General features: G+C 62.1%; 2 protein-coding genes across 14 annotated transcripts; one reads left to right on the plus strand and one right to left on the minus strand.

The window, feature by feature from the left end:
• Positions 1-336: 336 nt before the first annotated feature.
• Positions 337-9,608, minus strand: BAD (BCL2 associated agonist of cell death). Of its 3 annotated transcripts, none has more exons than XM_014844923.3 (4): positions 9,477-9,608; positions 8,991-9,185; positions 1,449-1,639; positions 337-834 (listed from the first exon to the last, which is right to left on the minus strand). In XM_014844923.3, exons 2-4 carry the CDS (start codon positions 9,175-9,177, stop codon positions 709-711), a joined length of 504 nt encoding a protein of 167 aa, XP_014700409.1. In that variant the 5' UTR covers positions 9,178-9,185; positions 9,477-9,608; the 3' UTR covers positions 337-708. The 3 variants fall into 3 exon arrangements, with proteins under 3 accessions (XP_014700409.1, XP_070344186.1, XP_070344187.1); XM_070488085.1 differs by having other exon boundaries at positions 9,431-9,523; XM_070488086.1 differs by having other exon boundaries at positions 9,291-9,504.
• GPR137 (G protein-coupled receptor 137) lies at positions 3,463-14,266 on the plus strand. 11 transcript variants are annotated; one of them, XM_044762114.2, is made up of 8 exons: positions 3,604-3,742; positions 11,333-11,711; positions 11,794-11,843; positions 12,550-12,775; positions 12,887-13,036; positions 13,162-13,290; positions 13,420-13,538; positions 13,911-14,266. In XM_044762114.2, the coding sequence occupies exons 2-8, from the start codon at positions 11,355-11,357 to the stop codon at positions 14,179-14,181; spliced, it is 1,302 nt and encodes a 433-aa protein (XP_044618049.1). In that variant the 5' UTR covers positions 3,604-3,742; positions 11,333-11,354; the 3' UTR covers positions 14,182-14,266. The 11 variants fall into 11 exon arrangements, with proteins under 11 accessions (XP_070344176.1, XP_044618049.1, XP_070344170.1 ...); XM_070488069.1 differs by lacking the exon at positions 3,604-3,742 and adding an exon at positions 10,073-10,236 and having other exon boundaries at positions 13,805-14,266; XM_014844916.3 differs by lacking the exon at positions 3,604-3,742 and adding an exon at positions 10,103-10,236.
• Positions 14,267-15,179: the final 913 nt, after the last annotated feature.

Raw genomic sequence — 15,179 nt, forward strand, 5'->3', positions numbered from 1 at the left:
ACAGGACTGACCCACATAGGAACAAATGACCCTCCCTGGGGGCCGGCGGCGCCGTTTGCCCAGCGCGGAATTCCGGCGGCCGGCCTGCGGCTCCCAATTACCCTATTAGCGATAAGGACCCGGAGGTCCCCGGGGCCGGCCGCGCGCCGCCTCCCGAGGTCCAGCAGCCCCGGCTCTGCCCGTCGCCTCCCCCCTTGCTGGTCTCCGTCCAAGCATAAGTCACTCAGAGAGAGCCTCAGTTTCCCTTATGTGTAGAACGGGGGCATCTCTGAAACTGTCGGTGCCAGCACGCCCTCGCCGCCGCAAAGTCCCCGGCGACGACAGAGGAGACGCGGCCACACGGACGCGAACTTTATTGGCACGTTCGGGCGCGTCGGCCCAGTGCTCCCGCGCGGAGGGAAGGGCTCCGGGGAGGTCGTGGTTAACCCCGGCTCGCAACCTGGCGCAGGCGCCTGGGGCAGCCCGGCGCGGGGGCGGGGTCACGGGGCCACTTCCGGCGGGTAAGGGCGGAAAAGCTTCCGACGGGGTCGCACCCTCCGTGGTCCTCGCACGCTCGGAAGGGAGTCGGCCTCGGGTCAGACCGCCTCCTTCCAAAGGAGACAGAGTGGATCCTCACTTTGCTTAGGGCCCGCGGAAGGGACTTCCGCCCACACCCAGGATGGCCGCCAGCGGCGGCGGGAGCGGGGGTTTCGGGGTGTGGATGGAAGGTCACTGGGAGGGGGCGGAGCCTCCTCTCCCCAAGTTCCGATCCCACCAGGACTGGATGGCGCGCGTCCAGCTGGGGCTTTGCCGCATCTGCGTCGCCGTGCCCGCGCTCTTCGGGCGAGGAAGTGCCTTCGGGGTGGGAGGAGGAAAGGATTTAATACGTTAGCGTCTCCCGGGAAGATAAAAGACCACAGCTCCCGGCATGCACTGTACCCGGACCCTTTCCTAGGCACGGGAGGTCGCTTGCTTGGGCCTTTAGGAATGGGACTGCTTAGGCCCCAGACACTCCGCGCCGGGAGCGGGGGCAGAGCCTACGACCCTGTATGTTAGCACCAGAGCCGGAGACCTAGCACCTGGAAAATGGGACCGCCACTCGAGAATTAAAGAAGTGGTTCTGAAGTTGAGGCCAAGGGCCCCAGATACCCGAAAGGGGCGGGTGGGGAGCACAGATGCCAGCATTCCTCGCGCTGCAAGGATTTGGGGACCCCAGGAGCCTTGGCCTTCTACGGAGCGGTCTGGACTACAGATCCCGGCATGCCCTGGGACTCGGGGACAGGCCGGTGGGAGGGGAGGGGTCCTGGAACTACAGATCCCAGCATGCCCTGGGACTTGGGGACAGGCCCGTGGGAGGGGAGGGGTCCTGAGACGTCAGTCCCGACGTGCACTGGGACTCGGATGGGACAGCCCAGTGGGAGGTGACCTGGGAGAACAGGTCCGGGCGTGCGCGCCGCGCCGGCGCTCACCTGGAAGGAGCCCTGGAACTCGTCGCTCATCCTCCGGAGCTCGCGGCCGTAGCGTAGTGCAGCCCAGAGGTTGGGGGGCGCCGAGCGCGAGCGGCCCCGGAAGGGGCCGGGCTCCTCCCCTTCCATCCCTTCATCCTCGGTCCCTTCGGGGTACGAGCTATGGCGACTCCGGGTCTCCACCGCCCCAGCGCCTGCGGAGAGGGTCGGGGGTAGGGCGCCGGGCGTCTCAGCGCCAGTGGCCCGCTGATGTGTGTGGGCACGTCGCTGTACCTCTCGGAGCCCCGGTTCCCTCGGGTGGATCCAGGGAAGCTCATGGGGCCTTTGTGAAGATTTGAATTAACTTCTCATTAATCCCACAAATCTTAATTGAGCCCCAATAATGGGCCAGGCCCTTAGTGTATAAAATGACCTTCCTCTGTGCCTGGCACAAAATAAGGGCATAAGAACGAGTTATTAGTGCCAGACCATGAGGCCTCCCAGCAGCCCCTGGGTGGTTAGCTCTTTCATTGTCCCCACTTTCCAGCAGAGGAAACCGTCCCCTGGATGAGGAGGTGCCCTGCCCCAGCCGGACAGGCCTCAACTCCAGCTCTGCAGGGGACATGGGGGGCCCATTAGTCTCACCCTGGTGGCCCCAAGAGACCTTGGGCCCCTGGAGAACAAGCATCTGGCAGCCACATGTCTGCACCGCCCACAGCACTCACTTTGGAGAAAACATCCCCAACGGTCTGTTGACTTTTTTAGGTGGCACTCACTCTGCTGGGCCCCAGGCATGACCTCATTACCCTCCTAAGCATCTGGGAGGGGAGCACTAACATCACTTCCATTTTACCGATGAGAAGCCAGAGGTGAGAGAGGCTGAGGCTTGCCCAGGGCGGCACAGCTGTGCAGCTTTGCAGCTGGAAGCCCCTGGAGGTTTGTTGGAATCCAGAGCCCAAGATGAGTCATTAAGCTCCGCTGTGCAGCCCCCCTTCGACTCTGAGCCCGTGTCCTCACCTCTGTGGGATAAGCCTGGACCTCACTCCCAGTCACATAAAATAAAGAGTGTGGAAGTGCTTTGTCGGTTGCGGGGCATGATGGGTCCCTATTCAGAGAGGCCCCTCCCCTGTGCCCTGAGTTTGTCTGACCTTTGTACTGCATGCCGGGCCCCCTCTCCTCCTAAGCCCACCCCCCTACCCAGACCACCCAAGACCTAGAGCCGCTCCCAGGAGCACAAACCCAGAGCTGAGTAATAGAGGGAAAGACAGTGCGGAGCGAGTGCAGGGGGCCTGCTCGGCGGCCATCAGGGAAGCCGTCTTGGAGGAAGTAAGATTTAGGCCAGGTTCTGAAGTCAGGGGATAACGGTGCCTCATCCTCCCCCAGAGGACCTTCCGCAGAGCCCTGTGGGCCAGCTCCAGGGGCTGCAGGGTCTCCCTGGGTCCCAGCTCCAGAGAAGTAACTTGCCCAAGGTCACAAGAAGGGAAGAGAGGGCTGGATGGTGAAAGGCCTGGGCTGAGAGTGGGCAGAGCGCCGGGCTGTCCTGAGCTTCGCCGAAGCCCAGGCCTAAGGTCAGGCAGGGACACCATGAAGTCCTGAGGAGCGGGGCGGCCGTGGGGACATGCAGCCAGGTCAGGAGGCGGGATTGGGGCTTGGGGCTGGAGGAGCCAGGAACAGAAGGAGCCCTGGTAAAAACAGGCCTGTCTGCAGGCTTTCCAGGTCTGTGGGGCCTGGGCCGTGAGGCAGGGGTCCGTAGCCAGGCGGCCCCCTTGACTCAGTTCCTGCTTGGTGACCTTGGGCTCTTTCTCTAACCCGTTGGGGCCTCAGTGTCTTCCTTTATGAAATGGGGGCAGCCCCCATCTCCCAGGACCCCCTGGGAACCAAGGAGACAAGGAGAGCATCCTCCTCTGCCCCTTTCACCTCCTAAAGCCTCGAAGCTCTCAGTGGGGTGGACACCAAGTTCTCCCTGTTTCATGGATGAGGTCGGGAACTTTCCCAAGGTCACAGAGCTGGCACACCCTTCCTGGCCACTTAAGTGCTTAGGCAACGTCAGCTATTACCCTCCTGCAATAGCTCTAAGGATCCACACACCCACTGCACCTGACAGGCAAGGCCCAAGAGTTGGAAGGTGAGTGACGTGCAGATGGGCATTTGGTCCGGACACGGCCCCATCGCCCAGGAATCGGAACAAGGAGAAGAGCAGTCACCGTGTCAGGGTGGAAGTGCTTCCCGTGTGTTAATTCATTACGTCCTCATCGCACCCTATGAGGGGTTACTCACCATCCCCATTTTGCAGAGGAGAAAACTGAGGCACAGAGCGGGTAAGTAACTTGCCCAAGGTCACACAGCTGGTAGGCAGTAGAGCTGGGATCCAAACCCAACCTGTCTGGCTCCGGGGCCTGTGTGTTAACTCTCATGCCCCAAGCTCCCTCCAGCAGCACCACGGGCCACCTTGGGGGCCCAGGTTGGGGAGGGCACCCCTGGGCCTTCTGTGAGTGCCAGCCCTCCCAGGAGCCTATCCTGTGGGGTGGAGGATTTTCACCAAAGCCATGGATTTGGCGATACCAAGCCAGCCATTGTCTAAATGACACTCATTTTTGTAAACTGAACTTTTAAAAGTGTCCTTCTATTTACTGGAAAAAACCTGAGGGATTTTCTGTGAACTCCCTGGGGGAGGCAGACATCCCCAACCGGAACCACCCTCAATGAGCTCTCAGCCCCAGGGGCCCTGGGCAGGGCAGAGGTGGCCTCCCAACTCTGGGAGGGGCGGGGGCGGAGGGGGCGTGGCTCCGGTCTGGGTGTGAGCACGGGTGGGTGCCCACTCGGCCGTCCTCCCACAGAGCCGCCAGGCCCCAGCACAGCTTTGCCTTCTTACCCACTGGGCTTCTGGGTCAGCGGGTGGGGCTGGACACACGCACGCTCAGGCCTCCGTGAGCATCTTTGCACACTTCATTAAAACGGTGGTGCTCCAGCCTGTTCGAGGCAGTGGCGCTTGGCCCCCAGGCGGGGCTGGGTCTGGATCCTACCATATGCAGGTGTTCGCACTGCCTGCCCCCAGCCTGGTGGCTGTGCGGCCCCTGCCCTGAGCAGGCCTGGCTGCCTGTCAGCGTCAGGCACCTGCAGGCCTCTGCCCGGACTCCCTGTGCACCCTAAAACCATTTGGGGTACAAAAGCCCCTTAGCGGCCTGCAAAAACATACCCCATCTTGCTCAGAGCTGACGAGGTCAGAAAACGCTCTCCAGCAGCGGCCAGAGACTGTCTTCTGTCAAGAACCAGACAGTAAATATTTTGGGCACTGCAGGCCACAAAGTCTGCCAGTCACTCAACTTTGTGGTTAGAACTTGAAAGAAACTATAAACAAGACAGCAATGACTGTGTGTTGCTATATCCCACTAAAATTGTATTTAGGGACACTAAAATCTGAATTTCATAGAATTTTCACGTGTTAGGAAATAGTGTTCTTTGGAATTTTGACAACTATTTAAAAATGTCAAAACCGATCTTAGCTCATGGGCTGTACAAAAAAAGAGGGACTTAGCTTGTGGCTGTGGTTTGACAACCCCTGCTCTAAACTCAACCATGTCTGTCCTCTGCCTGAAACCTTCAATGGCTCCCCATTGCCTATAAGATAAAGCCCAAACTCCTCGGCGTGGTCTGCAAGGCCCTTCCATTCTGGTTCTAACCTATACTTCACTTGTCCGCCATGAGGGGGCATTGGTTTTTCACGTCCCTGTCCCCGCTGAATGAGTGGCAGTCCGCAGGACTGCTCAGAGCCTGGGCCAATTCATAGAAACAATAACAACGACAGTCGCAGTAATAGTAACAGCGAAGATTCCCTGTGCCAGGCACTGTTCCTCTATTGACTCACCAGATCCTCACTGTAACCCTAGGAAGTGGGACTGGTTCTATGCCCGTTTTACAGATAAGGAAACTGAGGCAAAGAACGTTAACTAACTTGCTCAAGCTAAAGCTGCTAACAGGGTGGAATGGCGTCTGAACCCTGCAGCCTGGCGCAGAGCCGGCGCTGGGCTGCTTCTCCCACTGGGTGTCCTTCCCCCCTCGCTGCCATCCACGCCCCGCAGCTCACTACGCACCTGCCCGCCCCAGAGGCACTGGGCTCTGCGCTGGGGCTGCCATGGCACGCAGGGTGGCCACAGTCCCTGCCCTGGGGACCCCTGCAGTCCAGTCCAGAAGGGGCCAGGCGGCAGGGGCCCTGCCCATCTGGAGGGGACAATGGCCCTGTGGCTCTGGCAGGCCATTGGCACTTGTGGATCTTTTATGGAAAAGTCACTTGCTTTTTAGACCTTGAAAACTAAGTCAAAAGTTTAAGAAATCTTGTGTGGTCCTCTTGAATGGTGGCTCTACCCCGTGCAGCCCTCCTCATGGCTGGGTCTGGGGCTGCGAGAGACGTCCCCTTGGCTCCTTATTGCTGCTCCAAACCATCCTCCCCCGGCTCCCAAATCTAGTTTCTCAGCTGTGCCACCAGCCCCTGCCCAGGTCGCACCCCCAGTTTGTGCAGGAGGTTACTCAGCTCCCTGCCACTCTCCCCATCACCTTTCCTGTCCTACTTCATTCAGGGGACCAGAGTGGTCCCTCCTACCTCCTAGCCTTTCGTCCCTCGCCCTCCTTCTCCACCCCTCCCCTCACTCTCATTCCCATGGGCAGGACCTAGGCCTGTCACCATCAATAACCATCCCAAGCCTCCCACGGGCTCGCCGCCATCTCCTACCTGTCCGGCTCCCTCCCTGGTACCCTGACTCTACAAGGCTCCCACTCACACCCCGCACCAGCTGTTTGCTCCCTTGCACTCGCCCTCACGCCCCCACCCCTCTCACGGCGCCGAGACAAACACAGCCCTGGCTGACGCCTACCCACTGGCTCCCACTGGCCCCGGTGTGGCCGGTGTGCTGGAGAGAAGCGCAGCCGTGCCCCCAGTTCAAATTCACAGCCACAGACCCAGTGGCGCCCTTGACGTTGCTGGCACTCCTCCCGCGCTTCAGAGCAACGACCACTTCCCACCTGCTCCTCTCTCCCCTTGGCCCCCACCCTCACCCCTGGCTCATGACCTGGCTTCCTTTTACTGAGAAATTGGAAGCACCCACAACAGAAACTTCTAGTTTCCACGAGGTTATCTCCCCGCCATGTCCACTGCCCTGCCCCTAGCTGAGCCGCCCCTCCGCTGGGCACCAGACCCCTCTCTCTCACTCAAGGACATCTCTCCAGCAAGTCTCCCCTCTCTTCTGCATCATCTGTATTTCCCTCCCTCCCAGGTTACTCCCATCAGCTTATCAAGATGCTCTTTTCTTTTCCCTTTCTATCCTAAAAAAAATAATAAACCCACCCTTCCTTGCCTCTCCTTGGGCCTTCAGCTGCCGCCCACCCCTCAGCTCCTCCTTACCGGAGCAGCTGCCAAGAGTGGGCTCTCCTTCTGTCTCCTGCTCACCTCCCCATCAAAACGGCAGTGGCTCCAACTTGTCAACTCCAGCGCTCCGCTGCGAGCCCGCCTCCAGCGAGCGGCCCTCGCAGAACCATCTCCGGGTTCAGCTCCACTCCTGACCAGGCTGGCCCTGCAGGCTCTGGGTCCCTCTCTCCTCCCTGCTCGCACCTTCTCAGACCCCAGGGCTGGCGCCTCCCCTTCTGCCACCCTCTGAAGCCTAGAGCCCCAGGCTCAGCCCAGGTCCCCTCCTGTCCACACTGGCTCCCTGGGCCTCAGAGAACACTATACCAGTGAGTGACAACTCGCATGTGCCTGAATCCTGCGCAGACCCATCCCTTCTAGAAATCTCCACGTGGATGCCACAAGGCACCTCTAAAATGGCTGGCCCAGCTGGGCTCCTGATCCTCCCCGTCCCCCTCAGCTCCATGTCACTTAGGAGCAACCCTGTCCTGAGCGTCCAGGCCGGGTTCCTTGTGGCCATCCTCAACTCCTCGCTTTCCCTCACCCCCACATCCAGTCCAGCAGCAAATCCTGCCAGCTCTACCTTCAGAATAAACCCAGAGTCCAGCTCCTTACCACCTGGACTGCCACCGCCCCAGCACAAGCCGTCCTCCCTCGCAGGGACTCTCACACAGGCTGCGGCCCTGCCACTGCTTTTGCCTATTGCAGACTCAACACAGAGGCCCTGAGGATTCTCTCGAGGCCAAACTCAGATCACCCTGCAGCTGCTCAAAGCCCTATGTTTTCCCTCAAAGTAAAGCCAAAGTCCTTACCTCGGCCTTCAAGGCCTTGCTTGGCTGCCCCACCCCCCCTCTATTAACTCAATGCATCTCCAGCTTCCCTCCCCTGCCCTCACTGGCCTGGATGGGTGTATCCTGCCCCCAGGGCCTTTCCCTTCCCTCCCCACAGATATCTGCGTGGCTCACCCCACCCATCCCCCTGGTCACTTCCAGCCTTTGCTTAAATACTGCCTCTTAGCAAGGCGACCCTGACCACCTCCTTTAAAGTCACTCCCCCAGGCCCCCGGTACCCCGAATTCAAATGAGAAAGTCCAGACTGGCGTGCTGCCCCCAGACGTGTCATCCGTGTCATCTTCTAATGCGCTATGTCATTTTCTGGTTTATGGCTTGCCAGCCCCCCACCCCCCCACCGGCGACAGTGTAGGCACCATGAGAGCAAGGACTTTTATCTCTTCTGTTACTGATGTGCCCCTGGCAGCTGCACCAGCACGTGGCACGTATTAAGCACGTGATACAGAGGATGATACCAGGTGGGGGCAGGGGGGCGGAAAACAGCAAGTGCAAAGATCTGGAAGTTAAGGCTGGTGGAGTTCCTCCGACAGTGTGGGAGAGGCCTGGGAAGGAGGCCTCAGGAGGGGGCCATCTAGGCTTCAGCAGGCCAGGGCCATGATTTTTCTTCCCAGAAGATCTCTCTGGTGGTTCCAGGGGCCAAGGCTGGTGCTGGGCACTGGGGAGGTGGGATCCCCAAGAAATGCCCACTGCCCTCCCGGGCCAGTGCCCATCCTGCCATCTTGGCGCTGGGCCTCCCTGGGGAGCTTGGAGGGTGGCCTGTGCTTCCCCACCCCCACACAGACCCACTGCCCTGGAGGGCTGTCTGCCTCTTGAGCTCACCCGCCCCTGGCAACCTGTGAGGATAGGCCCTAGGCCCGGCTTGGCTGTGAGCCACAGGGCGGGAAGGAACATTCTAGGGACTAGGAGGCCCATCCCAGGGAAAGCACCAGCCTGGGGCCGCGCAATCTGGAGCCTTCCAGCCCTGCTTCTTAGCAAAGGAAACGCCAAGCAAGTGTGACCTTAGGCAAGTCACTTCCCATTTCTGGCTCACTGCCTGCCTCTCAGATTTCTGTCCTGGCCCTTCACTAACAGCCACATTCTTTGAGCATTTACTCAGCACCGGCGCTATAATTGCTTCCTATATATTCCTGCTAATCATCCCAACAGCCCTGCAATGGCGGTGATTAACTGCTCTGTTTTAACAGAAGAGGAAACTGAGGCACAGAGAGGTTAGGGACTTACTCAAAGTCACCCAGTGAGTGTGGAGGTGGCCGGGGTGCGGGGAGCTCCTGGCCTGAGGGCAAGGTGGGCAGGCAAGTGGTTGTGTTTGGGGGTGCCTACCTCCATGGTGGCTGCTGCTGGCCGGCTGCCCCTGCTGGTGACCAGCTTCCCCCAGGAGGCCTGGGGCTGTCCGCTGGTGCCTGACCGGGTCTGAGGGCCAGTCCCCCGTAGGGCTGGGGCCCAGGCCCCTATCTGCAGGGCTGGAGTCTTCTGGCTCACTCTGCTCAAACTCTGGGATCTGGAACATGCTCTGGGCTGTAGGGGCAAGATGGTAGGTAGTTAGGCCACGCTCTCGGGCAAACGGTGGCCGGTGGGGGTGGTAGGAGGGTAAAGGCAGTCTCCTTTGGCCCCCTCTCCCACCTTAGAGCCCCAGGTCCGCCCTGCCTCCCAGGCCCCCATTTGGCCGCTGAATCTGGCCGGGCAGGAAGCTCAGATTGTCCACCCAGGACCTAAATCTCCTCTCGGAGCCCTGGTGCGGTGGCGCAGCCCCAGGCCCCTACCCAGGCCCCGGCCTGACCCGCCCGTGTGACCGCACACAGGTCTCACCCCAAGCCCGAGCTGGAGGCCCTGACCCGGGCCCGCCGCCGCCGCCTCCCTCTAACACAGAGGGAGCCCGGCCCTAGTTGCCTGGGCAACGGAAACTGTCACCGACCCGGCCCAATGAGCTCTCGAAATGTCACTAGGGCTGGCCGGGAGGCGGGGCCGCTCCCGGCCCGGGCCCCGCCCCCGCCGCCGGACCGGCTCTCCGCCCCCCGCCTTCTTTCCTGGGTCCCCTCCTCGTCTCCGGATGCTCGGCTGTCGACTTCCTCGTGCCCTGGGCGTGTGTGGGAGCAGGGGAGGGGTTCTCTGGGGTCCCCATGGGGAACCTGGAGACCAGCTTCTGCTGACAAGTCCTTCGGCCCCTCTGGGCCTTAGTCCCTACCCCTGTAAAAGGGGGACAATGACACCTCCCTCAGGAGGCAGTGAGCGTTATAAACCGAGTGGTGATTCCTGTGGGTGAAAGCACTTGGCAAAGCCGTCATTGAAGCTCAGCCGCCAGATGCGACTGTCGTTGCTACTGTCACTGTCCCATCTAGAAGGGTGGCCGGGTCGGGAAGTCCCGCGCCCTCCGCCTCCCCCCGTGGGAACCTCCCACCGCCCGCAGCAGGGGCACCCCTCCCCACGCCAGCGCGGGAGCCCTGGAGATAAGCGAGGGAGCCTCCTCCCTGGCGGGATGGCTGCCCCGGCGCAGGAGAGGGGACAGGGCCCCCTGTGCGGGTGACCGTAGGCCTCGCGGGGGCTTGGCGCCTGGCGGGCGGCCGGCCAGGTGAGCGGGAGCCGCGGCCGGCCAGGGCGTGGGGCGGCGGGCAGCGCGGGGACTGCGGGGACAGCAGGCGAGGCCCAGGGGGCGGGGCCCGGGGGCCATCTTGGCTGTGGGCGGAAGTTTCCTTCAGGGACCGGGTGAGGGGAAGTCGTTGCCGCCCCCAGCCGGGAGGCGCGAACTCGGTTTGAGGATGAGGAAGAGCAGCATGGGGACTGGCGGCCCCCGAGACCAGCACGGGCCGCTGGCCCCGGGCACGGCCCACCCGGGCGCCCGCCGGATGTGGCGCGGCCCCAGCGTCCCAGCCGCCCGCCGCCTCTCGTAACCCCGGGCGCCCGCCGGCGGCGTAGCCCGCGCCCATTCTCGAACGGCTCCGCGCCGGGCGCGGCGCCCGGCTGCGCAGCCGGGGCCAGACCCTGCGCAATTTGCGTAGCGAACGGCGCCCGCGCAGGCGCAAGAGGGGGCGGAGCAGCGGGAGCCGGGGAGCCGGAGCCCCGGGTCCCAGCGACCGGAGCCGGCTCCCCCAGCGGCGGCCTGAGGACCCGGCGTCGGCCTCCTCCCGCCCCCCGCGGCTGGAGCGTGGACGCAGTGGGGGTGGGGTGGAGGCAGCGTCTGGAATCCCGAGGACGGAAGGCAGAGGCCCTCCCCATCCGGATCATTGGAGGGGAGAGAGCCCCTCTTTGGGGAGGGGGAGAGCCGGGCGTTGAACGCCCCCTGCAGCGGCCGCTACCCTGAGCCCACGGGCATCGGCCGGCTCTCCCCCTCCTGTCGGGCCGACTCGAGCGACCGGGGACCTCTTTCCTTCAGGCTCTGCGCTCCCCCACCCCGGCTCTGGGGTGGCCCAGGGGAGACACCCCCCACCTCCCTCCACTACCCTGGAGAGGAGAGACTGTCCTTCCATGCCCCTGAGTGAGGGGCGCACGCTCCAGGCTGCCCGTGCCCCGCTGCAAGGGCAAGGGCCCCTCTGCTGAGGGGGGAGGGCCCGGTGAGGCGCAACTTCGTCCCTCCTGAGCTCCCCATCTCCGTCTCTGCACCCCGCACCTCCCACCCCTCCGTATTTATTTCCCTGGCCCCCTGCCAGCTCCTCCATCTCTGTCCCCAGGATTCAGGCCTCCCTCCCTGACATGGAGAGTAACCTGTCTGGCCTGGTGCCTGCGGCTGGGCTGGTGCCGGCGCTGCCCCCGGCCGTGACCCTGGGGCTGACTGCGGCCTACACCACGCTCTATGCCCTCCTCTTCTTCTCCGTCTATGCCCAGCTCTGGCTGGTGCTGCTGTATGGGCACAAACGTCTCAGCTACCAGACGGTGTTCCTGGCGCTCTGTCTGCTCTGGGCTGCCCTGCGTACCACCCTCTTCTCCTTCTACTTCCGAGACACCCCCCGTGCCAACCGCCTGGGGCCCCTGCCCTTCTGGCTTCTCTACTGCTGCCCTGTCTGCCTCCAGTTCTTCACACTGACGCTTATGAACCTCTACTTTGCCCAGGTAACCGTGGTCACGGGTCGGGGTGCGCGGTGGGTGGCAAGCTCCAGGAGCCCAGAGGAATGATGGGCATCTCTGCTCCCAGGTGGTGTTCAAGGCCAAGGCGAAGCGTCGGCCAGAGATGAGCCGAGGCTTGTAAGTACTTGGGACACTGGTGGGCTCAGCCCCCAGGCCAGGGGCGGGGAGCAGCCTGGTGTCCATCCCTTCCCCCTCGTAGGGCTGAGGCAAGGACAACCCTAGGAGCGTTTGTGAAAGAGTTTGGAGAAGTTAGGCACCTGGGGCGATGGCTCAGCAGAGGCGTTGCATACTTGAAGGGCAATCATAATAGAAACAGTCGTGACAGACTGAGGGGAGAGGGTGCCAGTGCCATCCATGATGGAGGAAAAGCCGGAGGCTGTAGCCCTTGGAAGCTCCAAAGTCAGGCTGCACTTCTGGGTGACCTTGGGCAGCGAGTCTCCTGTCGTTTGTATAAGGTTTTCCAGTTTATGAAGAGCTTGCACAAACGTCTTTAATTTTTACAACTTACCCCTGAGGCTGTTACTATCGGCATTTGAGAGATGAAGAAACTGAGGCCCCGCAGGGTAAAGCAACACATTGAAGCTCAGAGATCTGGCAGAAGGCAGAGCCAGGGCTTAAACCCAGATTTCTGACTCCCAGTCCAGTGCTCCTTCAGCGGTCAGTCACCATCTGACCTCGTTGGGCCTCAGTTTCCCCATCTGTAAGACTGGAGGGGCAGTCTTCAGACTGAATTGGTTCTGATTGGCCGAGGACCTCCTGGGGGAGGTGGGGTGGTTGAGCACCCAGGGCCGTCGTCTGGGGCTGACTGTCCTGTGGGCCGCAGGCTGGCCGTCCGAGGGGCCTTCGTGGGGGCCTCGCTGCTCTTTCTGCTGGTGAATGTGCTCTGTGCTGTGCTGTCACGCCGGCGCCGGGCACAGCCCTGGGCCCTCCTGCTGGTGCGAGTCCTGGTGAGCGACTCCCTCTTTGTCATCTGCGCCCTCTCTCTGGCCGCCTGCCTCTGCCTTGTCGCCCGGCGGGCCCCCACCACCAGCATCTACCTGGAGGCCAAGGTAGGGTCACAAGTGCTGGGTGTCCTCTGGGGTCTCTGGGCAGGGTCTTCAGGTTAGAGAGGAGGCTAGAGCCTCCCCTCCCTGAGGGTCCCCTGTTGTCATCCGTGCCAGGGGACCAGTGTGTGTCAGGCGGCCGCGATGGGTGGCGCCATGGTCCTGCTCTATGCCAGCCGGGCCTGCTATAACCTAGCGGCCCTAGCCCTGGCCCCCCGGAGCCGGCTGGACGCCTTTGATTACGACTGGTACAACGTCTCTGACCAGGTGGGCATTTGGCACATCTGCTGCCTCCTTAGTAGCCGTGGCTCCTGGCCCCCTGCTGGCCTGGGCCCTGTCCGGGTGCCCCACCGCACCACTGCGGACTGGCACCAGGCCCTGCCTTCCCACAGGCGGACCTGGTGAATGACCTGGGGAACAAGGGCTACCTGGTGTTTGGCCTCATCCTCTTTGTGTGGGAGCTGCTGCCCACCACCCTGCTGGTGGGCTTCTTCCGGGTGCACCGGCCCCCGCAGGACCTGGTGAGGGCCAGTGGAGAGAAGTGGCTCTGGGAATCCTGGGCTGGCCCCCGGGGCGGGCGGGGGGTGGGGGGGTTTGTGGGAAGCCAGTCGGGGGCAGGAGGAAGCATCCATGGCGGCTTCCTCCCCCAGAGCACCAGTCGCATCCTCAACGGGCAGGTCTTTGGCTCCCGTTCCTATTTCTTCGACCGGGCCGGGCACTGCGAGGACGAGGGCTGCTCCTGGGAGCACAGCCGGGGCGAGAGCACCAGGTAGGAGCCCTGGCCCCGCCTCGGGACCCCTGGGCTCCCCCCACCCCCCATTATAGGTTTCAGTTCCCTTCTGTACCAGGTGAGTTCCCCTCTGGTTTCTTTCTACATCTTGCCCCAAGATGCAGTTTGCCACAGTCTCGAGGGCTCAAGCTGTGGTCCTGGAGGGCTGGGTCACTGGGCTCTCTTCTAAGGCCCTCCCTCCCCCAGCTCTTGTGAATGTGGCCCTGGTCACTGCCCTGGGGCTGATCGTGTTTCTCTGCCTGCAGCATGTCGGGCAGCCTAGGCTCCGGCAGCTGGTACGGCGCCATCGGGCGGGAGCCAGGCTGGTGCGGGGGCAGCCAGACGCGGACCACTCCTCTGCTCTTCTCCCAGGTGCTGGGACCGGGCGGCCACCACCACAGTCTCTACTCCACCCCACAGACGTGATCCCCCTCCGTTTCCCCCCAGAACACCCACACCCCAGTCCTCCCACCCTAGGCCTCTGTGCCAAGTTCATCTGCCGCTTCTTGCCCAGGATCCCGGGGGCTGTGGCTGCCTCCTCCCCTGGCCGGCTCCTTGCTACTCCTGTCGTAGTGAGCTTCTGCCGTCCCCTAGGATGGGGGCGTGGCCCTGGTTGCCAGATGCCCACAGCACCCTGGCATGACCTGCCACCTCTGCTTCGACACTGGAGCCACCTACCTCTCCTGCATTTGCCACTCAATAAAGTGTCTGTGCCCCACGTCCTTTCATTGGCTGTCAGTTGTCTGCTGTGCATTTCTCACCCTGTCACCTGTTTAGCTGAAGGCTGATCAGACACTGGCCCTTGGCAGGGGCTGCTGGGTAGGGAGAGGGAGGACCCTGCCGGCTGAGGGGGAGGAAGGGCCCTGCTCCCACTCCAGCGCCTCCCGCTCGAACACTTTCTACTCTTTCCTCAAGACCTGTTCCAAATGTCACTTCCTTTAGGAAGCCTTCCATCTCCAGGTCCGGGAACCGTGTCCCCCCTTTTGGGTCCCATGGCTCCGTGGTTATGTGGCTATTACACCTCTTGCCCCCCTGTGGATTGGGACTTCTGGAGACCCCGTTTCCTTATCATCATGTCCAACCTGGCCTTCAGGTCCAGGGGCTGGTCCAGGGCATGTGGAGGAGGAGGTGGCCGGTGACTGAGCAACCCCTATCTCCCCACCAGGTGTGGATTTGGCCAGATGGGTGGGCTGCCCCCACACAGTCTGCCTGGTGGTCCTGGGAGCCTCTAATAGCACAGTCACCGCCCTCTACTGCCACAGCCCTGGCAGATCTGTGCCATGGCTGGGAGTCCTTTATCAGGGGGTCTGTCTCCTGCCCACACACCTGGCTGTCCCAGCTCCTCGGAGTCCCTGGGGCCTAGCACTGAGCCTGTCTTGAAACCTTTAACTTGGAACTCTCCTGGGCAGCAGGCCTTCAGGGCTACTGGAGAGGGACCTGAGACTCAGAGAATCAGCTCGAAGCTGAACAATCACTTTGTCGAAAGGAAAACTGCTAACATTTGTAGGGCACTTTATTGTGGGTGCCAGGCTCTGTGTTGAGCGTTTGCAAATACCGACCTCTTTAATGCCTAGAACCGCACCCTGAGGTGACAATTAATCATCCCTTTTCTGTGAGTGAGAAAGGGCTGACTCCAGAGAG

This window comes from Equus asinus, chromosome 17, assembly GCF_041296235.1.
Source record: "Equus asinus isolate D_3611 breed Donkey chromosome 17, EquAss-T2T_v2, whole genome shotgun sequence".
Taxonomy (NCBI): Eukaryota; Metazoa; Chordata; class Mammalia; order Perissodactyla; family Equidae; genus Equus; species Equus asinus.